This window comes from Selaginella moellendorffii, unplaced genomic scaffold, assembly GCF_000143415.4.
Source record: "Selaginella moellendorffii unplaced genomic scaffold, v1.0 SELMOscaffold_53, whole genome shotgun sequence".
In the NCBI taxonomy this organism is placed as follows: Eukaryota; Viridiplantae; Streptophyta; class Lycopodiopsida; order Selaginellales; family Selaginellaceae; genus Selaginella; species Selaginella moellendorffii.
The window spans coordinates 977396-1001389 of NW_003314314.1; the positions used below are offsets into that span (position 1 = coordinate 977396).

The window sequence follows — 23994 nt, forward strand, 5'->3', positions numbered from 1 at the left end:
TTCGAGTCCCAAATCACTAGGGCGTGGTGATGGTTTGGAATATGAGGACACTCATATTTCGGTGGTCATGGACTCTCAGTGGGGAGACTGGTTTGGGCACACCGCCAAGCGAGGGATGCCTCGGAGTCGTGATGCACGGTTAGATTGCTTAGTGTGAAAGCTCGGCATATCTAACTTGAACGCTTTGGTGCAAGTGGCACTAAGGACGTGGTGAGTGAGATGGGGACACCTAATCTCAGTTGCTATGGACCCTTGGCCGGAAGGGCTGGCTTGGGCGCACCGCCAAGTGTGGGGGATGCCCCCGGGGTCGTAGTTAACAAGTTAAAGGTCTGAAAGACCTAGTACCTATTAGCAAACCTGTTAAGGTGCCGAGGTGAGATCACTAGGTGATCTTATGGCTAGATAAGGACAAGGTCCTTGGTTGGCTAAGGAATGAAGTTCCTGGTTCAAAATGTTGAAATTGAACTGTTTAAGGTGGTGTGGCTTGGTCGTGATGACCAAGTGGGAAGAGCACCTAAGGGAAATAAACTATATCCGTGCGATGGCATAGTGAGTCCGAGGAAAGTAGTCTTTATAAAAGACCCATGGGAGGGTCACGAAGTTGGGCCGTGGATAGAGCCCACAGCAAAAGATGCTAAAGAGACGTACTAGGGGTGAACATCCTCCGGACTTGGCAAAGAAGAGTCTTTGCTATGGAACCGAAACAATACCTCAAGGAGGGAGGTAGAGATTCGATGTTGCTTGGTGCAACAATCAACGGATAGGAGCAAAAGATGAGTGGCCAAGATAGGGCCGTGGAATCCCTTGGAAGGAATCCAAGTGACAAAGTTAGGCGAGGAACACTAATGTGTTGGACGCTAATAAGTTGCGGGAAAGGAAGTGTGTTTCCAATGAGGGATTCCGAAATGCTCCGATTTGGCAAAAGTGGAATCTCCAAGGGGAGGAGCGGTAAGGTAGCCAAATGATAGGGTTATGAACAGCCCTAGCACAAAGTATGATAACTGGAACTTTGGCACGAAATAGAAGAGAGGATGATGGTGCCCTCGAGTAAAGAACTTCCTAGGATGGGAAGTGGAGTTGCACAAAAGGTGCAAGGCAAGGTGTCGGAGACACCTGGGAAATTGACTCCAAGAAGTCAAAATTCAAAGTTCCAAAGTGCAAAGGTTATATCGATGGAAATTGAGACTACTCGAGAAGGAGTAGTGGGATTGACTTAGAGAAGGGTCTCTAAAAGGTTTAGCGAGAACTAAACCAATAAAAGGAGAGAACCACTATATGTGGTCCAATCAGTCTCTAAGTTGGAGAGACTACCCTCCTTAGAGGATATGCAAAAGGCATGGTGAGCCTTCAATGTCCAACCATTGACGAATATGGAGAAGGCATGGTGAGCCTTCAATGTCACACCATTGACAAATATTGGCTAGGTGCCAAGGATGGAAATGGTAACACATGCGAGTGTTACTTTACAAAATGGTTTACCGTTCGATGAGGACATCGAACTTCGTCTATGGGTGGTGGAGTTGTGAGACACAAAATCCCTAGGCCCCAAAGTGGAGCCGGAAAGGGTGCCACGTGGTAGTGGCTGAAGCGAGAGCCAAACGAGCGTAACACGTTTGGACCAAAAGCTCCGACTTGAAAAGTCAAGAGCGGGAGTGGAACTCCCAACGAAGTGCTCGAGGAACGAGCACGAAGCGAGCAAAAAGTGAGGCTCCAAAAAGGGACCCAAAAGGACCAACACATGACACGTGGAAGTGTCCAAGATGGACTCGAGTTGGAGTCCGAAGTGGAGTCCGAGATGGACCCGAGTTGGAGTCCGAAGTGGAGTCCGAGATGGAGTCCGAGATGGACCCGAAATGGAGTCCGAGATGGAGTCCGAGATGGACCCGAGATGAAGTCCGAGATGGAGTCCGAGGTGGACCCGACATGGAGTCCGAGATGGAGTCCGAGGTGGACCCGAGATGGACCCGAGATGGAGTCCGAGATGGAGTCCGAGATGGAGTCCGAGGTGGACCCGAGATGGACCCGAGATGGAGTCCGAGATGGAGTCCGAGGTGGACCCGAGATGGACCCGAAATGGAGTCCGAGATGGAGTCTGAGATGGAGTCCGAGGTGGACCCGAGATGGACCCGAAATGGAGTCCGAGATGGAGTCCGAGATGGACCCAAGATGGAGTCCGAAGTCGAGACCGAGACCGGGACCGAGACCGAGACCGAGACCGAGACCGAGATCGGGACCGAGACCGAGACCGAGGCCGAGGCCGAGACCGAGCCCGAGTCCGAGTCCGAATCCGAGTCCGAGTCTGAGTCCGAGTCTGAGTCCGAGTCCGGAGCCTGAGAGGGTGAAAGCCCAAAGCGTTCGTCTCCCAGACCCTGGGGGGTTTGGTGAGCTCCAAAAGTATAGTAGGGGGAGGACTGCAGTGGAGCCAGTTTGGCCAGGAAAGGCCAGTTTGGCCCAGGAAGGCCGGACCCAGTGTTGGGTGATGAGCTGCCCACTGGGAAGTCCAAGACTAGAGTGAACACGGACCGACAAGTGGGGTAGCTTGGTGAAGTGTTCAAGAGCCGGCTCTAGTTCCCCCGGGAGATCGACTGGCCGATGCTCCCAGTCCAAGTGTGGGTGGCACTACCTACTTGGATACCTGGTGTGGCTCAACGGAACCCGCTCTAAGCCCATGGCTAGAGCACCCAAGGGCAGAAGGCGAGGAGAGTACCCAGGTGGCTCGCGTAAGGCCACGGTGTTCCGAAATGTTGTCCCAAAGGCCCAGACTGTGGAAAGGAAGAGGAGCAGTCCTCTGGGGTAGTGACCCAGGACACAGTCGTGTGGTGAGGAAGTCCTAGAGGACCGTGGGACTTAGTGGTCGGGCCTGTGGGTCTCGATCCAATGGCAGTGTTGGCAAACACGGCCAGGGGCAAAAAGGGACTTAGTGGGGACTAACGGAGGGATATCGGGGAAGGCTATTCCCCTTGTCGGTGGGCATCCTAAGGATGCTAAGGAGTGGATCTGAGATGACCACTCACGGATGGTTTGCCTAGTCTTGGAGAGCCAAGACGGTGATGCAAGTGGTATTGGACTACCAGTGTGGCAAAGGTGATTGGGCATGGCCTTAGCGTAATGGGCTGCTATGTCGGTGGTACCTTTGAGTGTCGGTCATGGGATCGGTCATGTGGAGCACTTGGACCAAGTGCAAATGTTGAGTGGCATGGATGCCATTCTCGGGGCTAGCAAGTCCCAAGTCCTGGATTGGACTTATGGAGGTTGTGAATGAGACTCCTCCAAGTGGTCAGAGGTGCGGTTAAGTGACTAAAGTAGAATGGAAAATTTAGTCGCTTACAGTCGAGCAATAGAAGATAAACTCGAACTTATATCAACCAATACGGAGAGAATAATAGGAGACTTCTTGTTATAAAAACGAACTTGGAAAGTAAACACTGGATGAACTGGTGCCGAGTGAACCCCTTGATGATACTCCCGAAAGAAAGATGGAGGGGTCACTGATTTATTCGCGCAAGGTCCCTCCGTTACTCGCGCGACTCCTCGTTTCCCTGATGCATCTTGGTGTCCAGGCCTTCCACTGCAGCAGCACCCAGGGGACGTTGCTGACGCCAAGGTCTCCACCCAGGAAATGGAGGTCGCCAATCCGGAAAACGACGGCAACGCCGATAAGTATGACCAACTTCATCACACGCCCAGCAGCGAACATCACGGCCACGACCACGTCCTCGCGCTTGTCCTTGGACTCGAGCAGCAGCAGCATCAACCTCCATTGGAACAGGACCATCACCCATAGGAAGTGGAGCGGAAGGACGTGTAGCGAGAAGTGGAAGAGGCGACATCTCATAATGTTGTGCCAAGCGAAGAGCATCGTCAAGGGTGGCAGGAGCAAGTGCATGCACAAGTCCGACAAGATCTTGACGAAGTGCTGGCCACAACATTCCTAGCTTGATCCGCTCCGACATATTTGGCTCCGCACGAAGCAAAAGACTTCGGAAAAGAACGCCAAATTGCATCACCGACTCCGATGGCCCTTGGCGAAGACGATGCAATTGTTGGAAAGCATCATCACAATCATCGGCATGTCCGAAGGCGCGTTTGAAGACGTCCGGGAGAACACTCCAATCCCCACGAGTAGCTGCGCTCAAACCATTGTACAACTGCAACGCCGTCCCTTGGAGATATGTGGGAAACTCACGCAACCGTCGAGCATCATCCCAAGAATGATATGTGGCAATCACCGTAAAGTGATCAAACCAATGGTACACATCATCCCCAGGATTCCTGCGAAAGAACTCCGGCCGAACGCGAGGATTGGCACCAAGAGCAAGAGGAGTTCTACCACGTGCCGTGAACGCCGCCATCAACTGAGTTTGGTTGTTCAATTGCAAGTGCATAGCATCAAGCAATTGAACCAACTGCTGCTCTAGAGTCAAAGGAGGAGATTGCGGATCGGCCATGAAGATGAACGAAAAAGAAAGAGCAAAGAAGAGAAATGACAAAAAAAGCTGGAAAGAAATGGTAGATCTAGATAATGCAAAAAACTAGATCGAAACCAAAATCCTGAAAGGAAAGAACAAAAGAAAGGAAATGGAAAAAGCTAGATCTAGACGATGCAAAAGCTAGATCTAAACCGAAATCCCAAATCCAAGCACTCCCCAGGGACAATCAAAGGTGCCCCTCATTTCCACCAATGTGAGTGCATGGAATATGGAAAGGGAATACAGAAATGTGCATATCAATTAGCCCAAAAACCCTAGTTTATATACAGGAGTGAGTGGTCCGGATTGAAACCAATCCGACGGCTACCAAAATCCATTACGCTAATATTAGTATACGGCATCGTAACCGTACACTTGGCCCTCACAGTATGTATTAAATGTTTATCTTTATATTAAAAAAATATTAAATATTAAATATTAATTCACTAATATACTACCTTATTTTTTAATTAATATTTTAAAAATGATTTTTAAAAATAAATTACATGATCGGGTTGAAATTAAACCTATAAAAAAAAAGAATATATTAATTCACTAATAAACTTAAGTTAACTACTATATTTTTTAATTAATATTTTAAAAATGATTTTCAAAAATAAATTACATGATAGAATTGAAATTAAACTTATGAAAAAACAATATAAATGCATTTATTTGTTGTTTGCCCATACTTAATATTAACTTATTCATATTAATCATCCATCAATTTCATTTTTTTCGTAACATCTTTTTAATCATTGCAAACTTATCAGGTTCTAAACACATTTTAATAGCCTTTCAGTTTTTAAAAGTAATAATGTTATTAGTGTTAAAAATGTAAAATAAAAAATTATATTTTTAGTTTATTTATATTTTATTTATTTTAATCAATATTTCTACTAATTTTTAAAATTTTTGAGAATTCAAGATCAATTGAATGTTTAATATTAAAAAAACAAATATACATTTCAAATTGTTGCAAAAAACAAACTTTCAATGATAAAACACTCCAATTTATTTTTATAGAGAATATAAAATGTATGTATCAAATGTTTATTATTATATTAAAAATTATAAGTATAATGAATATTAATTCACTACTAAACTTATGTTAACTACTTTATTTTTAAACTAATATTATTGAATTTATTATTTCTTTTCAAGTAATGTTGAAATTAATTATTAATCAACTTGTTCATATCAATTAATATAATATTATTGATATTCAGTAATATCCATTTAATTTTTATAAACTTGTGAATTACTTGATTTCCAAACAGATTTTAATGATTTTTCATTTTGCAAAAGTAAACTAAAAGAAGCAAATATATCACACCTGCATTGGAGTGGCAGATGAGGTTAATAATGTCTTCAAGTAGTATTAGTTATTAGTGTACTCCATTGTTAACTAATTAAACAAATTAATTTTTTAACTTTTTAAAATTTATTTATTTAAAATTTAAAATTTTTGAGAATTTAAGATGAACTGAATGTTTAATATTAAGAAAAAAAACATAAACCTCAAATAGTCATAAACAACAAACTTTCAATATTAAAATATTTAAACTTAATTTTTATGGAGGATATAAAATGTATATATCAAATGTTTATTTTTATTTTTAAAAATATTAGATAGTTAATATTAATTCACTATTAAAGTTATGTTAATAAATTATTTTTTAATTAATATTTTAAAATCAAATTTTATCTTTCTTTTTAAAAAATTATGTGGCAGAGATGAGGTTAAATCTACCCTTGTTCATGTTAATTATTCATCAAATTTGTTTATAATAATTAATATAACATAATTTACATTCAATAACATCCCTTTAATCTCATAACTTTTCATCTTGTAAAAGTGAACTAGAGCAATCAGTATTTTTACCTAACAAAGATATTGCACTTAATAGTAGCCAATGCTAATAAAATTTTTAAAGCAACATTATCTAGCAATGTACTCCACTACTCCAAACTAACCATCTCCAACACTCTAACAGCCCTACCAACTAAAAAGTGATCAGGGAGCTGTTCACGCCGTCTTGGGGTCTCTGTTCTTGTCGACAACCTTAAAGGTCTTTTATAGCTAAACACCCTTTTTGCAAACTAAGTTCTTTGCTTTTCTTAAATCAGGTTTGTTCTTCGTTTTGCACAAACACCTGTAAAGAGTAACTCAGTTCCCACGAAGCAAACTACGAAAAGAAATTCTTACCCCTGCTAAAACCTTGAGATCTAGTCGAGTTGCCTGGTCCTCTTCATTCTTGCCAACTGATTTTGTTTGAGAAAACCTTCGCAGCGTTTTCCGGCTCGTCTCATCTTGTGGATCGCCGGCCTTACGTTTCTTCTTTTCTTGAATAGCTTTGATGGTTTTGGATTGATCAACCCGAGCAAGGTAGAAATCTCGCTCGCGCTTGGCCGCAGAGATCTCGGCCGCAAGCTTTTGATCGTGAACGGCTTTCCTGTAAGCTATTTAGCAAGATATTAGTGTCTAGAATACAAAAGAAAACAAAAAATTGCTGAGATCGCTTACCAATTTCTTCTGTTAGATGGTTCCACTTGAACTTTCTCAAGTATTTGATGTTCCAGAGATCGTAGTAATAAGCTGATCGTCTCTTCCCACCTGAAAAGAAAACGAAAAAACCATCACGAATTCCTTGCGAACTTCAGAGAACTGACCCATCGGTTCTCCATTTAGTAGTTTTGCTACATGCTTTGCATCGCTCTTCTTTGAGAATTCCACCCACCTGGAAGCTAGACAAGTTCTTCCCCAATCTCTTTAGCACCACTTAACTTACCCTTCAGTGAAATTCTTGCCGGTGTTCCCTCCAGCTCGCTTCCTGCGCTTCCTCGCGGCCGGATCTAACATCGGAATATGGCTCACGATTGGCGAATTGTGGATCGAGATTTGCTACCATACCTTCCGGGACGAGATACACTCGCAAAACATCGCCATACTGCGAGAGAAGATGGCGCAGCTTGAGCGGCTTCAAATGCGGTGGAATCCGGCTGAGATAGCACACACCTTTCTTCTCCTCCTTCTCCTCCACCGCTACATTCTTCTTTCTTTTCGTCGCCTTTGCTGCTTCTTCTTCCATCGAAGAACCCTAAACCTCTTTTAGGTTTAAACAGAGCAGACCCGAGGTTCGATTCCTCGCCGCGACAGGATTGTCCATTACAACGGTCACATTTTGGGGTGGAGTTTTAGGGCTTTGTGATGGGGAGAAGTGCTCTAAGCCATGGCGATTTTCACAAGCTTCCGCGGCGCAAGCTCCAGCAGCTGTGCAAGAAGCACGGAATCCCAGCGAACAAGACGAACAGATTCATGGCGGATGCGCTGTCGAAGATTTCCATGGTATGAATCCATCCAGGGCATTTGAAAAGTCGCTCACGGCTTTGTGCATTCCAGGAGGAGATTGATGAAGAAATTGAGGTAGAACAAGAGGTGCGCGGTGGCTCGGAGACACAATCGGAGGCTACAGAGGTGGACAAGCAAGTCGAAGGCAGTGAGGAGCGTGTGACAAACTCGCTTCTAAGTGATTCTGGGAAGATTGCTGTGAGTAATGGAGTTAAGAGCCCTATAGAAATGGGAAATCAAGCAGCTTTGGAGATGGATCCACAGAATATGGTACATTTTCTATAGCAATGCTCCTTTCTTACTAGTAGCTTTGTTTAACAGCGGCCAAGTCCACAAGCGCTCGACCATAGGTAAAACACTTCCTTACTGTGGGAAATTTTCTTTTCTTTTTTTTTTATTGTTCCAATTCTGCAGGAACAGCGAGAATGTGGTGAGTTTTGTGCTCTCGGTGTTCTTCTAACTTATTTGTGCGTCTAGGAGGATCTTTCACGCGGTTCTGGGGACGGGTATATAGTTTTATCTAGTTTTATTGTTCTGCCAATGCTTATTTCTTGATTGTTTTCAGGATAATCGAGGATAAGGTAACCTTTGTAAGCACCTCACTCCCGTTGTGTATGGAAGATCTACATCTGTGCAGGAAGAGTTTTCTCAACGTCCAACTCCACAAGGTCACAACGTCGAGTATGCGTTTACTTTTCCTTCATATCGTTGTTCACGCTCTCGAAATGCTTGCAGGTTATACATGGTAAGAGTTGTATGAATGATAACCTGGATGTTCTTCTGATTTCCGCGTGTCTCTAGGACGATGTTCCAGAAGTCCTTCAAGACGGGTATGGTAGTCAGTAATTTCTGTCAGTGTCAGGCACTCACATTCTTGTATTATTGTGTAGGCAAAGCGAGAATATGGTGAGGTTCACGGTAGAGTAACGAGCCTCTAACATCTATACTTGTACAGGATTGCTGTGAGCTCTCAAGTCCAGAAGTTATTGTGGACAGGTATATTAGTCCGTGTTCAGTGCCTCGCATTTTAACATGCTCTTTTAGCAGCCCGCAGGATGACCCAGAAGTAGCAGACTCGACCGCTCGAGTAGAAACCGAAAACGCGGCGTCCAACAACACATCCATAAAAGCAAGACACTGGAAGGAGATGGTTGAACGAGCAACGAGGAAAGCTAGGCACAAAGATCACTATAAAGAAGTACCTTTTATGAAGAGGATGCTAGCAAACAGGAGTCTAGTGAGAGCGAGGCTCAAGAGAACCGAGGTTCTGACGCAGCGGAGGATAAAAAGCGTCGACATGGTGCAGAACGACGAAGTGTTACGGCCAAGATCAAGCAGTGAGGTGAACACAAGAGGAGAGCTACGTAAGGAGCAGCCAGTGTTTGGAAGGAAGAGGTTTATGGAGAAGGCGATGGCAGAGTCCGCGAAGAAAATGACCGAGAAGAGAGGTGCGGCAGCTTCGCCGTTGAGGAACATATCGAACCAGCTCAGTGTCCGCGATCAAGCCAGTGCTCCAGTGGATAGTCCAGCAAATCGAGACGCTCCACGAAGAACACCCGTCAGCCTCTGTGGAGGAAAGGTCGCCAGTGTTCACAGAAGACACCAGGCACAATTCAAGACTCCTCTCTTGGGAAAGTCTCATCAGAAGACGTTGTCGGCTGTTTCCAAGATGGCAGCGCTGCAGCGAAACGAGATCTTGAGCTCCAGACGACGCATGTTTGACAAGGAGGTGGTAAGTGATCTATCTTATCGTTTTGATTACCTTCGTTTTCTCGACATCGTGCTCTTGTTTGCAGGAAAGCTAGGCTCCTCAAAAAAATCAGTGCCTGCAACTACTCTAAAGGTTTTTCTATTGCTAGGCCCAAGGCTTTGCGAAATTGTCGTCGTTTCACTGCCTAATGCGTGGTTTCCAGGCAAAAGAAACTGACCAAGCCGGGATACAAGTTGTGTGCCATCTCCCAAAACATCTCTCCACAAGAATCCACAGCAGCATCGTCCGAGCCGACGAGGTCAGAGAAGAGACGAGCATACACGGCCTTGATGAGATCAGCGACGATCTTCATGGAATGGATGGCCAGCTCCTCCGCTTTGTCGGGGCACTTATCGGGATTGCACGACTTGACTGGAAATGCCGGCAAGACGAACTCGAGTGGAATATTCCTTGCGACGTGGTACCTCGTCCTGTCTGCGAACCTCTGTTTGCCTCCGCTGGTGAACCACTGGCCGTGCTTTGGGAAGTGGATGTCATTCTGCTCAGCGATGTCCACAACTTGGGAGGTGATCGCTCGATGTCGCCACCTTTTGAGGTATGTGCGAGCTGAAGGGCTCCAGAAACTCCCTGGTCATGGCACTGTTTTCCAGCAGGAGAGAACTCATGCTCTTGCTAGCCTCCTGGAGACTGGGATCCTGGATGAAAACCACGCCCTCAAATTCTAAAAGTATCTCTCGTAGAGTGTGGCTTCCCACGAAGAGCATGAATCAGCTCCATGCATGAATATGGTGTGTCTCTGATCGTGCGGCTTTCTTGGCCGCCTCTAAATCTTCTGCTGTGCTCGTAACCATGGAAGAAAACATGAATTCCTCACTACTGCTCTTCTGAGTGGGGGACATATCCGCGAGATGAATGCAACCTCGCCATTCTCCCTGTGGATAAACAAGAACGCAATCTTGTCTTTTGGAAAGGCCATGGAGGCCTGTGGAGAGGCAAGGAACGTTAGATGCAGAAGCTGCTAAATCGTGTAGTAGAAACCTTTGAGCTGGGAGTTTCTACACTGAATAACGTGTTCATCTCCTTTGGAAGAACAGTGACGTACCTCTCATTGTCCTGTGAAGCTTCGCATGTTTTTAGAAGAAAAATTTAAACAAAGATCATGACAGACGCCTAGAATCTTCTTTAGCAAGTTTTTATTCAATTTTAAATAAATTGCTACATGTTGCATGTAATAATGCTTAGTTTAGTCAATGGATCAAATAAAGTTTATAATTACAAACATGTTTGTAATTTATAAACACAAGATTAATCTTATTGCATATCAACCATTAGATGAAATACTAGAAAAGGTTTAAGAAAGTAAAACATGTTTATAAATAAAAAATACAAGATTAATCTAAATAAATAACAACCGTTAGATGGTAGAATCTTAAAATATTTAAATATATTTTAAGTATATTCACTACCACCTTTTACAAGTTTGATTAAATCTACTGGAGAATAGTCAACGGTCTAACATGCTAACATTTAACTGGTTGACGAGATCCTTGACCCAAGTAAACCATGCTCTAACAATAGGTATAATTTGAATATAGATTACCTCGTAGAAATTGTTACACTAAGCAAATGGGATGCAGCTGCTACTCACACGATCAAACTGAATGGCATCGCTGCCCGCCTCGATTGTCCTCGAGTAGCACCCATCACTGCTCTGGAAACTATACGTCTGATTGAGCGCTCCACCTCCACTCACGACCTTGTTCCCTGCGATCACGATCTTCCCAGCCGCGTCCTGCTTGTTGTCAAGCCGGCTCCAGTAAAACTCCCCGCCTCCACTGCCGTGATGCACCTCAATCTCCTCCGCCACTCCATGGGAGATCCTCGTCTCCGAGACAATCGAGCCATCGGCGGGTGTAGTCTCGGAGTCGAACACGTGGAGCGGATACGAGCTGGAAGTTTGCTGGAGCTCGATCTGCTCGTCGCCACTGGCCACCACGACCTTGGCATTGGTGTCGATACTCTGATCTACAGTTGTTATCTCGCCATTGTTCCCAGAGAAGTCCATCCGGTTGGAGAACGCGTAGCTGTACGAGGAGGTGGTGAAGAGCTTGCCGCGCGAGGAAGACTCGACGTAGCCCGAGTACTGGAGAGACCGAGAGGCGGCCACCCGGAGAGAGCCGACCGGGCCTTTGTAGCGTGCGTCATAGCTGATACCGGCTGCTGGAGCGTTGTAGGAGACAAGCTGCCCGGACGTCTCAGAGCTACCGTGGTCGAGCCAGAGGTGTAAGTTGGCGTCCAGTAGCCAAAACCTGAAAGCATTGGTGACGCTGAAGCCGATCTCATGGCTGCCACCGTCCACCAGCAGACCAACAAATGGAGTTATGTCGAGAGTGTAGCTTGGCAGGTCGAAAGCTCCGATTGCGGCTGCTGGAGCCCAAAGCAGTGGATTGATTCCACCCGTGAAGATCACTGGCAAGGGACAGATCTCTCCCGCGAGGAACCCGTCGACAGTGACCAGAACTTCTCTGTAGGGACCGTTCCTGGAAGCCGTGTTGATATTGTTGGCGTCCAAGTAGTCGTTCGTGGGATTCATGTACCAGAACTCGTCGTTGCCGTGGAAGGAGACGTAGACCTCGAGCTTGGCCTTGTAGATGTTCGTCGGGAGATTGCTCAACTCCACGCGGCCAGCGTCGGAGCTGTTTTGGATCTGGAACCAGTAGCCACCGTTTCCCGAGGTTGGCAGCGCGACTGGAAGAACAATATCGGCAGGAGCCTCGGCATCCACCAGAGAAGAAGACGAGTTGGACGACTTGTAGAAGTTGGCAGTGAGCGTCACGTTGAAAAACCCGGTGTAAGTCTCGTCGATCACATTGGCTAGCGCGACTTCCAAACTCTGTGGCTTGTCTAGCAAGGCACGATACTTGGTGACGTCTTTCTCTACCGTCCAGAAGATCCCTTTCCTGGTCGGCTCGGCGGTGGACGTCCGGAAGATCTCCACTCCACTCAGCCACACGGCCGAGATCCGATCGAACTGCCGGCCTTTGGACGTGACATTCCAGACGAGGATCACCTTGTCCCAATCTTCGCTACACTCGGGAGCTTGAGGAGGATTGTAAGGCACCACGACCGGCGGCGAGCTGATCGTGTTGCCGAAAGAATACTTCAGCAGCAGCTGCGACGCGCAGTGGCCTGACTTTGGAACTGAAAGTGGCTTGCTCACCTCGAAAAACCTTGAAAGGGAATCCTGCTGCTGCTGTTGCTGCTCATCAACTGAGAACGCTGGTCGTCGAGGCTGCTCGAAATCCAGGTCCCCCAGCTGAAACCTGCTGCTTCTCCCAGGAATCGCCTGAGCCACTGCCGCCAAAAGTAGCAGGAGCACCACCAGCGCCATGCCGCAACTTTTAGGCCTTTTACGAGAAACTCCCGCCACCTTTGGTTTATAAACTGCCTATTTAAGCGCTGGCGATGCATCGAAAACCACTTTCATCGTACTGTGTTGTAGTGTTGCTCGTTCGGATGCTCCGGTGGTAACATCCCTCGCTGCTCTCGGACACATAAGTCTGGTTTAGCTTTCCCGTCCCACTGGTGACTATATTCGCTTGGATGACGATTTTCCCGGCAGTGTCTTGCTTGTTGTTGAGCCGGCTCCAAAAGGAGTCGTCGTCGTATTCTTCTTGAAGTCCATGCGAGATCCTGGCGTCTAAAACAACAGACTTGTTGGTTCCATCCTTCTGTGAGTTGTAGAGAAAGAAAGGGTACGAGCTCGACTTCTGCTGCAATCTAACCTGCTTGGAGCTGCTTTCCACCAGGAACTTCGTCTGTGCATCGATGAGCTGCTTTACTGTGGAAACGCTGCCATTTTCGGAGAAGACCATCTGGTTGGAGAACTTGTAGCTGTACGATGAAGTCGTTATGAGCTTCCCGTGAGAGGAAGACTCGACGTAGCCCGAGTACTGAAGTGACCGAGAGGCAGACAGCAGAAGAGTACCGTCGAGACCTTTGTAGTGTGAGTCGTAACTGATAACGGCTGGAGGAGAGCTGTAAGAGATGAGCTTTCCGGACGTTTGCGAGCTACCATGGTCCAGCCAGAGGTGTAAGTTGGCGTCCAATAACCAGTTCCTGACAGCGTTGGTGACGCTCAAGCTGATCTCGTGGCTGTTCCCATCCACCAGCTGGCCAACAAACGGAGTTACGTCGAGAATGTAGGTTGGTAGATTGAAAGCCCCGATTGCTGCTGCTGGTCTCCAAAACAGTGGATTGACGCCACCCGTGTAGATCACTGGAAAGGGACAAATCTCTCCAACAAGCTTCCCGTCCAGAGTAACCAGCACTTCCCTGTAGGGACCGTTCCTGGAGCCCGAACTGCTTTCACCGTTGGCGTCCAAGTAATCGTTCGTTGGATTGGTGTACCAGAACTCGTCGTCACCATGGAAGGAAACGCAGACCTCGAGCTCCGCCTTGTAGATGTTTCGAGGAAGACTGGTGAGGTTCACAGTTCCAACGTGGGAACTGTTTTGGAGCTGGAACCAGTAGCCACCATTCTCCGAAGTTGGCAAAGCGATTGGAAGAACGAGATCAGCGGGCATCGCCTTCGAAGAGCGCTTGGAGTTTCTCTGAGCGGGCTTGTAGAACTCGGCAGTGAGGGTGACGTTGAAGAAGCCCGTGTAAGTTTTGTCGATCACGTTCGCAAGAGAGACCGCCAAGACCTGTGGCTTCTCCAGCAACGAAGTATACTTCGTGATGTCCTTCTCGACGCTCCACACAATCCCTTGCTTGGTAGGCTCCGCCGTGCAAGTCCGGAAGATTTCCACTCCAGACAGCCATGCTGCGGAGATTCGGTCGAACTGCCTGCCCCTGGATGCTACGCTCCACCTGAGGATCACTCTCTCCCAACCCCCACCGCAGTGGCTCGATCGGGGAGGATTATAAGGAGCAGTGACCGGGGGCGAGCTGATCGTGTTGCCGAAAGAATGCTTTAGCAGCAGCAGCGTCGCGCAGTGGCCGGATCTAGGGATGGACAGCGGCTTGCTCACCTCGAAGAACGTCAGTGGAGCTGGATCTGGGGCTGGCGCTGGAGCTGGCGCTAGCGAGGAATGCCGGTGTTCGGAGTGCTCGAAATCCAGGCCGCCGAGACGAAATCTACCTTTCCCTTGCGCCGTCGCCGCCAGGAAGAGCAGGAAGAGCACAAGCGCCATGGATTCCCTGGTCATGGAGTCCACCTAGGGTTTATCGACGGGAAATTTTAATAAACCCTTTGAGCATATACCAGAATATTCTTCACTCGTATGTAGTCCTTTACTGCATTCCCGCCATTAGGGCCTAGGGTTTATCACCTTGGCGGTGGCGATGGCGATGGAGGCGATGGAGGACGATCCCAAGCTGCCGGAGCTCAAGCTAGGTGCGCCTCGCCCGCGGTATTCTAATGTACTCCTTGCCTCAATTGTTTCCTCGCAGATGCGAAGCAAGCTCAGGGTTTCATCAAGTTCTTTCGCAAGCTGCCAGAGGTAATCATCCAGTTCTTATGTTTTCTTCCTTGATCTTCTTGCGCTGGTCACACAGGATCCATCAGTGATTCGGTTCTTCGATCGACGGGTAAGTGCTTGAGTTTTTGGTTTTCCCTTTCATCAAGAGTTCTACATTTTTCTTTTCAGGACTATTTCACTGCCCACGGGGACAATGCTAGTCTTATCGCCAGGCTCTACTATCGAACCACGACCGCTCTTCGTCAGGTTGGATCTGGGTCTGATACTCTCTCCAGCGTAAGCATCAGCAAGAGCATGTTTGAGGTGATCACTCGGGACGTCCTGCTGGAGAAGACCGAGTACAACGTGGAGCTCTACGAAGGCAGTGGAGGAAACTGGAAGCTCGCAAAGTCCGCAACTCCGGGAAAGCTTGGGAGCTTCGAAGACGTCTTGTTCTCGAGCATCGACATGCACGACACGCCGGTGGTGATGGCAGTCTGGACAGTCGCCCGTGATCAAGAGCAGCTCGTCGGCATAGCCTTCACGGATATGACGAGAAGGACGCTGGGCACACTAGAGTTTCTAGACGACGATCAATACACAAACTTGGAGTCGGCTCTGCTCGCTCTGGGATGCCGGGAGTGCGTTCTTCCTGCGGAAAATGCCAAGAGCGTCGACGGTCGGAGACTCCGAGACGTGCTGGCTCGATGCAACGTGCGACTGACTGAGAAGAAGAAGGCGGAGTTTAAGTCCCGAGACATCGAGCAAGATCTAAGCCGGCTTATCAAGAGTACATCGGTTGAGGAGCTCCGAGAACTCGTTGTCAAGTATGAAGTTGCGTCAGCGGCATTAGCAGCTCTACTTGCGTACACCGATATCTTCGCAGACGACAGTAATCACGGGAAGTATAGGCTTCAGCAGTACAGCCTCGACAGATACATGCGGCTGGACGCGGCCGCATTGCGAGCGCTGCACGTACTCGAGTCCAAGAATGATCCGAACAAGAACTCGACCCTCTTTGGACTGATGAATCGCACGTCCACTGCTGGGATGGGCAAGAGGCTACTGAACAGGTGGCTGAAGCAGCCTCTACTTGACGTCGATGAGATCAAACACAGGCATGACGTCGTCCAGATGTTTGTAGAAGACGCCGAGCTGCGGGAAAGTTTAAAGAACTGCCTCAAACGTGTGCCGGATGTTGAGCGCCTGACACGGAAGCTCGAGAGGTCGAGAGCTACGTTGCAAGACCTCGTGAAGCTTTATCAGGTTCGTAGTTATTGAACACCTTGCTTACTGTGTCTGATCATTGGTATACAGGTAAGTGTTCGTCTCTCCGTCGTCAAAGATGCTCTTGAACGTTATGAAGGCGAGTTTGCGTCCGCCATCGAGGAACGGTACGTCGTTCCGTTGAGAGAGTGGACGCTTGCTGAACATCTCGGAAGATACGACGCACTGATCGAAAGCGCCATCGACCTGGATCAAATCAAGAATGGCGAGTACATCATTTCGGCATCATATGACAGCAGCTTAAAAACCATCAAAGCTGACCGTGATGCTGTGGAGGAAGAGATCCGTGAAGCTCATGAACAAGCCGCGAACGATTTGGATCTTCCTGCTGATAAGTCGCTGAAGCTGGACAAAACGACGCAGTGGGGGCACGTATTCAGGATCACGAAGAAGGAGGAGCCTAAAGTTCGCAAGAAACTTGCGGTGCAATACATCACCTTGGAAACTCGAAAGGATGGGATAAAGTTCACGACTTCCAAGCTTCGAAGGCTTAGCGAAAGATATGGGAACCTGACAGAAAATTACACCAACACTCAAAGGGATCTTGTTAAGAGGCTGGTTCAGGTTTCACAGAGCTACGTTGAGGTATGCTCGTCGATTCTTCTGCGTTGGTGATTTTATACGTTTTTTACTTACTGCAGATTTTTAATGGTGCGGCAAACCTGCTGGCGGAACTGGATGTCTTGTTAAGCTTTGCGGATCTGGCTGTAAGCAGTCCCACGCCTTACGTAAGGCCTATTATCACTGGACAGGTAAGTGCTGCAAACTTGTTATAAAAGTATACTAAGAAATTTCATTCATTTTACTAGAATGAGGGCGATATTATCTTGGAGGGAAGCAGGCATCCTTGCGTAGAAGCTCAAGATGACGTGAACTTCATCCCAAATGATTGTCGCCTGGTATTTGTGCTTAGACCCCTTCGATGTCTATGTGTTCTAATTGTTTCTTTACAATGCAGATTCGAGGCAAGAGCTGGTTTCAAATCATCACTGGGCCAAATATGGGAGGCAAATCAACGTATATCCGTCAGGTGAAGCTTAGAGTTTCTTACGTCTTACTCTGATACAAGCTCTTTTTATTTAGATTGGTGTGAATATCTTGATGGCTCAAGTCGGCTGCTTTGTGCCCTGCTATCGTGCTGAAATCAGCATACGAAGTTGTATCTTCGCCCGGGTTGGAGCAGGAGACTGCCAGGTAACTCGGCTACGTCTTCAAGTTCTAGGAATAAAAACTTTTCCTGCAGTTGCGTGGTGTTTCAACGTTTATGGCAGAGATGCTCGAAACCTCAGCGATATTAAAATCTGCAACTGAGACTTCTCTAATAATTGTTGACGAACTCGGCCGGGGTACCTCGACTTACGATGGATTTGGTTCGAGTTTGCTAACTGCAAGATTTTCTAGTGCTCTCTAACGCTCTGTAACAATGGCAGGTCTGGCTTGGGCAATCTGTGAGTACATAGTGGATGTGACTAGAGCGCCAACTCTATTTGCAACTCACTTCCACGAGCTCACGTCCATTTCTCATCGTCAAGGTCCATCAGCTCACGGTCCCAGCAAAGGTCCTCCTGTAGGAATCTCCAACTTTCACGTGAGCGCGCACATAGATCCCAGTTCCCGAAAGCTCACAATGCTTTACAAGGTACTCGCGTTTCTTCCTTTCTAATGGCTTTCGAGATCTGCTCCGTGAGTTCTTTCCCAGGTTGAAGATGGCCCTTGCGACCAGAGCTTCGGCATACACGTCGCGGAATTCGCTCGATTTCCAGAATGTGTCGTCGCGCTCGCCAAGCAAAAGGCTGCCGAGCTCGAAGACTTCTCGCCACAGGCGATTCTGGAGGACGAAGGCGACGCTGGAAGCAAGCGAAAGAGAAGCAGCAGTAGCAGCAGCAGCAGCGGGGACAAAGGCTGGAAATTCCTCAAGGGCTTTGCTGCGATGCCGCTGGATCAGATGAGCCACGAACACGCCTTGAAGAAGGTCCAGGAGCTCAAAGCCGAGTTCCTGGACGACCTTCCCGTCAACACTCTAGAAGCAGTAGCGTAAAGGTCTATAATAGTCTCAAGGCACGTTGATTTTACAGGCTTTCGATTTCTTTAACAGTCTCCTCAAAGCTTCCTATACATATTTTGACTCTTCAAGAGTCGCTATTTAACGTTGGAATGGAAGTTAACGAAAAAACTTTGTCATACAAAAGGAGGAGGCCATTGAGGGGCAGAAAGTAGGTAGCAATGTTTTGGGCAGTCGCGCTCTTCCTCTTCTCAGCTTTCATTCTCAAGCAATGGCTCTCCAGCAAATCTCTCAATCTTCCACCAGGTCCCAGAGGATTGCCTCTCATCGGCCACTTCCATCTCCTGGGCAGGCTCCCACACATCTCACTCCAGCAGCTCTCCAAGAGATATGGACCCCTCTTTCACTTGCGCCTGGGATCTGTTCCTGTGTTCGTGGTCTCCAGTCCAGAAATGGCCAAGGAGTTTCTCAAGAACCACGACACGGAATTCGCCTATAGGCCTCGGAACAACGCGTCTCCATAGTCATGGATTGCAGGAGCATGTCTTTCTCGCCATATGGAGACTACTGGAAGAAGCTGAGGAAGCTCTGCGCCACGGAGATATTCACGGCCAAGAGGGTGAGTATGAACACGCAGATCATCCGGGACGAGCTCTGGGAGCTCAGTGGTGAGCTCTTGAGAGCTTCTAAGGCTGGCCAAGTTGTCGGAGTGAGACCACACTTGAGGGCGCTCAGCTTCAACGTCATGACTCGCATTCTGATGAAGAAGACGTACTTTGGATCCAAGGCCTCGGGCGATCCCGCTATTGCGAAGGAGGCCTCGAATTTCATAGCGATGATTGATGAAATCCTCGAGGTGGGAGCGGCTTTCTCGATCACTGACTATTTCCCCTACTTGAGCTGGCTCGACTTGGTTTCCCGCCGTGCAAAGGTGGCCGGGGATAAGATGAATGGCTTCTTGCAAAAGGTTTTGGACGAGCAGCGCCCCGGTGAGGTTCCCGATTTCGTGGAGATCACAAGGTCTCACATTGGAAACGATGCGGTCAATCTCAGAGCTCTACTCATGGTAAGTTACGAATCCATGATTTTCTCTGTGGAACTTACTTGATTGTTCTGTGATCTTGATAGGATCTACTGCTTGGTGGATCTGAAACATCATCCACTGTGACAGAGTGGGCTCTGGCGGAACTTCTTCACCACCCAGATTGGATGGTCAAAGCTCAGCAAGAGATTGAGAGTGTTGTTGGACGCACACGCATGGTCGAAGAGGGAGACATATCCAAGCTCGAGGTTTTGAATGCCATCATCAAGGAAACCTTTCGTCTCCACCCTCCAATTGCTTTGCTCGTACCACACGCATCGATGGAGGCCCAGAAAGTTGCAGGCTATGACATCTCCAAGAACGCAATGCTACTTGTGAATGTCTATGCGATAGGAAGAGACCCCCGAGTATGGTGTGATCCTCTGGAGTTCCAGCCCCAAAGATTCATGGGCAGCAACATCGGTGTCAATGGCCAAGACTTTGAGCTGCTTCCATTTGGATCTGGAAAGAGATCTTGCCCGGGGCTTCCTCTTGGTCTTAGAAACGTCCAGCTTGTTCTTTCCAATCTTCTTCATGGATTCCAATGGGAGTTCCCTGGAAGCCCAAAAGATCAACAAATGGGTGAAGTTACAGGACTCGTAAACTTTATGGCACACACTCTCAAAGCCAGGATCACTTCTAGGCTCAATGAAAGTGCCTACACCACTCTCAAGTTAATTTAAACATTTTGATCACTATTTAAAGTGTTCAAATATAATATATCACATTATATTACTGGATTACTGGAACTCTGTAGATCTAAAATTGTAAATACATAAAATCAAAACTTTATCAACTAGCCTTATAATTTGGAAATAATTTTGTGTCAAGGATCTTGACATATAACCAAGTGGCAAATGCAACTGAACTAGCAAATCCTCTTGTCTGTGAAAAAATATGAAAATCCTAGAAACTTTGAATATCTATTTATGGCCAAACATCATCTTCCAGACTATAAGCACTGTTTGAAATGGGAACAAAATGCAGCCTATTTCTTCACCTGATGTCTCAAGTTTAGCTATGCTAGAAGCTTAATCATGCTGAATCTCCTGTGCTTATCAACACTCTATAAACTTCATTGTAGTATATTGACTCTAAACTATATACAAAGTGGAGGATAGCTCACTGTATAGTGTATCCACCAAACAATCAGCTCACAGTCCCAGCAAAGGTCCTCCTATAGGAATTCCAACTTCCATGTGAGTGCATACCTTCCCAATAGCTCACTTGACTTCATAATGGCTTGGAGTGCCGGGCTCCCCTTCAGCAGCACGAGGCTGTGCGCATGTCCGCCCCGTCTTCTTTTCAAGGTTCCATGCGGCCAGAGATTCGGCATACACGTTGCGGAATTTGCTCGATTTCCAGAATGTTTCGAGCAAAAGGCTCAAAAACTTATTGTCACGGGTAATACAGGGATGAAGGTTGGAAATTCCTTAAGGGCTTTGCTGCATTGCTGCTGGATCAAATGAGCCATGAACATGCCTTGAAGAAGGTCCAGGATCTTAATGCCGAGTTCCTAGATGATCTTCCCGTCATTGACATGATTTTAAATTTCTTTCCTATTCCTATATAATTGCTGAATGGAAGTTAATGAAGTTTCTAGCGCTATAAAGCTTGACCTATTAAACGTATTACTTGAAATCATGTACTTAAAACTGCCATGTGTATTATTCACATTCCCATACTACCACGTTGTCAAAATTTTAAATTGCTTCTTGGCTATTGTGCATCGAGAATTGTGCAGATGAAAAAACTCTATGGTTTTTCTGTGGAAGTACAGCAATGTGGGGTGGCGGCTTTGCAGCAGCGCAGCACAACGGTGTTAGGGCAATCTGTGAGTACATAGTGGATGTCACTAGAGCACCAACTCTATTTGCAACGCACTTCCATGAGCTCACCATTTCTATCATCAAGGTCCATCAGCTCACGGTCCCAGCAGACGTCCTCCTGTAGGAATCTCCAACTTTCACGTGAGTGTGCACATAGATCCCAGTTCCCGAAAGCTCACAATACAAGGTACTCGCATATTTTCTTTCTAATGATCTGGTCCGTGAGTTTGTTTCCATGGCCCTTGCGACCAGAGCTTCTGCATACACGTTGCGGAATTCGCTTGATTTCCAGAATGTGTCGCCAAGTAAAAGGCTGCGGAGCTCGAAGACTTCTCGCCACAAGCGATTCTAGAAGATGATTTTCAAGGCTTTGAATTTCTTTGTTATTTAAAAAATTGTCGCAGCTTGGATTTCTTAAGAGTTTAGAAGAAATTTCAAAGTTGCCAAGCTTGGAAGTCAAAGGTCGGACATCTTCCATTTAACATTGGAATGGAAGTACTCTCCAGCGCTCGGCTCTACAATTTAGGGGCAGAAAGTAGGAATGTTTTGGGCGGTGCATATAGTGGTCTTCCTCCTCACTGCTTTCATCCTCAAGCAATGGCTCTCCAGAATATCTCTCAATCTTCCGCCAGGCCCCAGAGGATTACCTCTCATCGGCCACTTCCATCTCCTGGCCATGGGCAAGCTCCCACACATCGCACTCCAGCAGCTCTCCAAGAGATTTGGACCCCTCTTTCACTTGCGCCTGGGATCTGTCCCTGTGTTCGTGGTCTCCAGTCCAGAAATGGCCAAGGAGTTTCTCAAGAACCACGACACGGAATTCGCCTATAGGCCTCGGAACAACGTGGTCTCCATAGTCATGGATAGCAGGAGCATGTCTTTCTCGCCATATGGAGACTACTGGAAGAAGCTGAGGAAGCTCTGCGCCACGGAGATATTCACGGCCAAAAGGATGAGTATGAACACGCAGATCATCCGGGACGAGCTGTGGGAGCTCAGTGGTGAGCTATTGAGAGCTTCTAAGGCTGGCCAAGTTGTCGGAGTGAGACCACACTTGAGGGCGCTCAGCTTCAACGTCATGACTCGCATTCTGATGAAGAAGACGTACTTTGGATCCAAGGCCTCGGGCGATCCCGCTATTGCGAAGGAGGCCTCGAATTTCATAGCGATGATTGATGAGATCCTCGAGGTGGGAGCGGCTTTCTCGATCACTGACTATTTCCCCTACTTGAGCTGGCTCGACTTGGTTTCCCGCCGTGCAAAGACGGCCGGGGATAAGATGAATGGCTTCTTGCAGAAGGTTTTGGACGAGCAGCGCCCCGGTGAGGTTCCCGATTTCGTGGAGGTCACAAGGTCTCACATTGGAAACGATGTGGTCAGTCTCAGAGCTCTCCTCATGGTAAGTTGCAAATCTGTGGAACTTACTTGATTGTTCTGTGATCTTGATAGGATCTACTTCTTGGTGGATCTGAAACATCATCCACTGTGACAGAGTGGGCTCTGGCGGAACTTCTTCACCACCCGGATTGGATGGTCAAAGCTCAGCAAGAGATTGAGAGTGTTGTTGGACGCACACGCATGGTCGAAGAAGCAGACATATCCAAGCTCGAGGTTTTGAATGCCATCATCAAGGAAAGCTTTCGTCTCCATCCTCCCGTTTCTTTGCTCATACCACACGCATCGGTCGAGGCTCAGAATGTTGCAGGCTATGACATCCCCAAGAATGCAATGCTTATTGTGAATGTCTACGCGATTGGCAGAGACCCTCGAGTTTGGAGTGATCCTCTGGAGTTCCAGCCCCAGCGATTCATTGGCAGCAGCATCGGTGTCAATGGCCAAGACTTTGAGCTGCTTCCATTTGGATCTGGAAAGAGATCTTGCCCCGGGCTTCATCTGGGTCTTAGAAACGTCCAGCTCGTTCTTTCTAATCTTCTCCATGGATTTGAGTGGAAATTTCCTGGAAGCCCAAACGATCAGACTATGGATGAAGCTATGGGAAACATAAACTTCATGGCACACACTCTCAAAGCCAAAATCACTCCTAGGCTCAACGAAAGTCTTTACAGGTTGACTTAGGATCATTTGATAATATATTATATAACTCAAGATCATAGATTAATTTGTGCAGTAAATTAGTCTCATACAATCTTCAAACCAAAATTTAATCATGTTAGATAACCTTTAATGTTTGTCTCAACAATCTTGGGAAAATGCAACTGGACTAGCAAATCCAGAAAAAGTCGAAAGCCTGGAAACTTTTAAAATTAGCAAGAGCCCTTCACATTTTCCAGACCATAAATAGTGTCTGAAAATCCAGCTTACCTCTTCACCTAATGTCTCAAATTTAGCTATGGCTAGAAGCTTAATGAACTTCGTGCAGTATAATGACTCTAAACTACTTACAAAGTGGAGGACTGCATATCACAGCATATTAGTTGGATTAGAGACAGGACATGAAATTGGCTCATTGTATAGTGTATCCACCAAACAATCAGCTCACGGACCTAGCAAAGGTCCTCCTGTAGGAATTCCAACTTCTATGTGAGCCCACACGTTCCTGATAGCTCACTTGTAACCTCTACTTCATAATGGCTTGGAGTGCCGGGCTCCCCTCCAGCAGTGCAAGGCAGTGCACTGGTCTGCCCCGGCTTCTTTTCCAGGTTCCTTGCGGCCAGAGATTCAGCGTACATGCTGTGGAATTTGCTAGATTTCCTCATCGAGCAAAAAGCTCAAAAACTTATTGTCACAGCTGATTCTGGAGGATGGGGACAGAGGTTGGAAATTCCTTAAAGGCTTCGCTG

The 23994-nt window shown here is 47.1% G+C and overlaps 6 protein-coding genes and 1 pseudogene across 6 annotated transcripts; 4 read left to right on the forward strand and 3 right to left on the reverse strand.

Annotated features, from left to right (window-relative positions):
• Positions 1-6366: 6366 nt before the first annotated feature.
• LOC9636233 (pre-rRNA-processing protein ESF2) lies at positions 6367-7561 on the reverse strand. The gene is made up of 6 exons (XM_024687399.1): positions 7384-7561; positions 7262-7325; positions 7143-7210; positions 6997-7086; positions 6679-6932; positions 6367-6625 (listed from the first exon to the last, which is right to left on the reverse strand). The coding sequence occupies exons 1-6, from the start codon at positions 7559-7561 to the stop codon at positions 6596-6598; spliced, it is 684 nt and encodes a 227-aa protein (XP_024543167.1). The 3' UTR covers positions 6367-6595.
• Positions 7562-7680: 119 nt separating this feature from the next.
• On the forward strand, positions 7681-10289 carry LOC9660912. Its single transcript, XM_024687491.1, has 14 exons — positions 7681-7818; positions 7873-8091; positions 8143-8171; positions 8236-8251; positions 8299-8327; positions 8387-8402; positions 8459-8502; positions 8557-8566; positions 8623-8651; positions 8712-8727; positions 8777-8817; positions 8869-9553; positions 9618-9664; positions 9735-10289. Exons 1-13 carry the CDS (start codon positions 7681-7683, stop codon positions 9624-9626), a joined length of 1281 nt encoding a protein of 426 aa, XP_024543259.1. The 3' UTR covers positions 9627-9664; positions 9735-10289.
• An 824-nt stretch (positions 10290-11113) lies between these two features.
• Positions 11114-12938, reverse strand: LOC112350730 (peptide-N4-(N-acetyl-beta-glucosaminyl)asparagine amidase A-like). Its single transcript, XM_024687466.1, has one exon. It carries the CDS (start codon positions 12921-12923, stop codon positions 11151-11153), a length of 1773 nt encoding a protein of 590 aa, XP_024543234.1. The 5' UTR covers positions 12924-12938; the 3' UTR covers positions 11114-11150.
• A 37-nt stretch (positions 12939-12975) lies between these two features.
• LOC9636234 (peptide-N4-(N-acetyl-beta-glucosaminyl)asparagine amidase A) lies at positions 12976-14738 on the reverse strand. The gene has a single exon (XM_002982372.2). The coding sequence runs from the start codon at positions 14725-14727 to the stop codon at positions 12985-12987; it is 1743 nt and encodes a 580-aa protein (XP_002982418.2). The 5' UTR covers positions 14728-14738; the 3' UTR covers positions 12976-12984.
• Positions 14739-14872: 134 nt separating this feature from the next.
• LOC9660913 (DNA mismatch repair protein MSH2) lies at positions 14873-18454 on the forward strand. Its single transcript, XM_002982258.2, has 12 exons — positions 14873-14930; positions 14987-15036; positions 15092-15124; positions 15184-16260; positions 16312-16866; positions 16923-17033; positions 17091-17180; positions 17240-17311; positions 17365-17475; positions 17525-17651; positions 17712-17920; positions 17981-18454. The coding sequence occupies exons 1-12, from the start codon at positions 14879-14881 to the stop codon at positions 18317-18319; spliced, it is 2826 nt and encodes a 941-aa protein (XP_002982304.2). The 5' UTR covers positions 14873-14878; the 3' UTR covers positions 18320-18454.
• A 13-nt stretch (positions 18455-18467) lies between these two features.
• On the forward strand, positions 18468-20107 carry LOC9636235 (annotated as a pseudogene).
• Positions 20108-21709: 1602 nt separating this feature from the next.
• LOC9636236 (flavonoid 3'-monooxygenase) lies at positions 21710-23294 on the forward strand. The gene is made up of 2 exons (XM_002982260.2): positions 21710-22592; positions 22643-23294. The coding sequence occupies exons 1-2, from the start codon at positions 21735-21737 to the stop codon at positions 23267-23269; spliced, it is 1485 nt and encodes a 494-aa protein (XP_002982306.2). The 5' UTR covers positions 21710-21734; the 3' UTR covers positions 23270-23294.
• The last annotated feature ends 700 nt before the right edge of the window (positions 23295-23994 follow it).

Bases quoted from the DNA above. Each gene is read 5' to 3' on its own strand.
- LOC9636233 (XM_024687399.1), bottom strand. From the start codon at position 7,561: ATGGAAGAAGAAGCAGCAAAGGCGACGAAAAGAAAGAAGAATGTAGCG. The intron at 7,326-7,383 runs GTATGGTAGCAA...TTCCGATGTTAG, and splicing joins AGTGTATCTCGTCCCGGAAG to ATCCGGCCGCGAGGAAGCGC. The intron at 7,211-7,261 runs GTAAGTTAAGTG...TCTAGCTTCCAG, and splicing joins GGCAAGAATTTCACTGAAGG to GTGGGTGGAATTCTCAAAGA.
- LOC9660912 (XM_024687491.1), top strand. From the start codon at position 7,681: ATGGGGAGAAGTGCTCTAAGCCATGGCGATTTTCACAAGCTTCCGCGG. The intron at 7,819-7,872 runs GTATGAATCCAT...TGTGCATTCCAG, and splicing joins CGCTGTCGAAGATTTCCATG to GAGGAGATTGATGAAGAAAT. The intron at 8,092-8,142 runs GTACATTTTCTA...TTTGTTTAACAG, and splicing joins AGATGGATCCACAGAATATG to CGGCCAAGTCCACAAGCGCT.
- LOC112350730 (XM_024687466.1), bottom strand. From the start codon at position 12,923: ATGGCGCTGGTGGTGCTCCTGCTACTTTTGGCGGCAGTGGCTCAGGCG.
- LOC9636234 (XM_002982372.2), bottom strand. From the start codon at position 14,727: ATGGCGCTTGTGCTCTTCCTGCTCTTCCTGGCGGCGACGGCGCAAGGG.
- LOC9660913 (XM_002982258.2), top strand. From the start codon at position 14,879: ATGGCGATGGAGGCGATGGAGGACGATCCCAAGCTGCCGGAGCTCAAG. The intron at 15,037-15,091 runs GTAATCATCCAG...CTGGTCACACAG, and splicing joins TCTTTCGCAAGCTGCCAGAG to GATCCATCAGTGATTCGGTT. The intron at 17,652-17,711 runs GTTCGAGTTTGC...TAACAATGGCAG, and splicing joins CTCGACTTACGATGGATTTG to GTCTGGCTTGGGCAATCTGT.
- LOC9636236 (XM_002982260.2), top strand. From the start codon at position 21,735: ATGTTTTGGGCGGTGCATATAGTGGTCTTCCTCCTCACTGCTTTCATC. The intron at 22,593-22,642 runs GTAAGTTGCAAA...TGATCTTGATAG, and splicing joins GTCTCAGAGCTCTCCTCATG to GATCTACTTCTTGGTGGATC.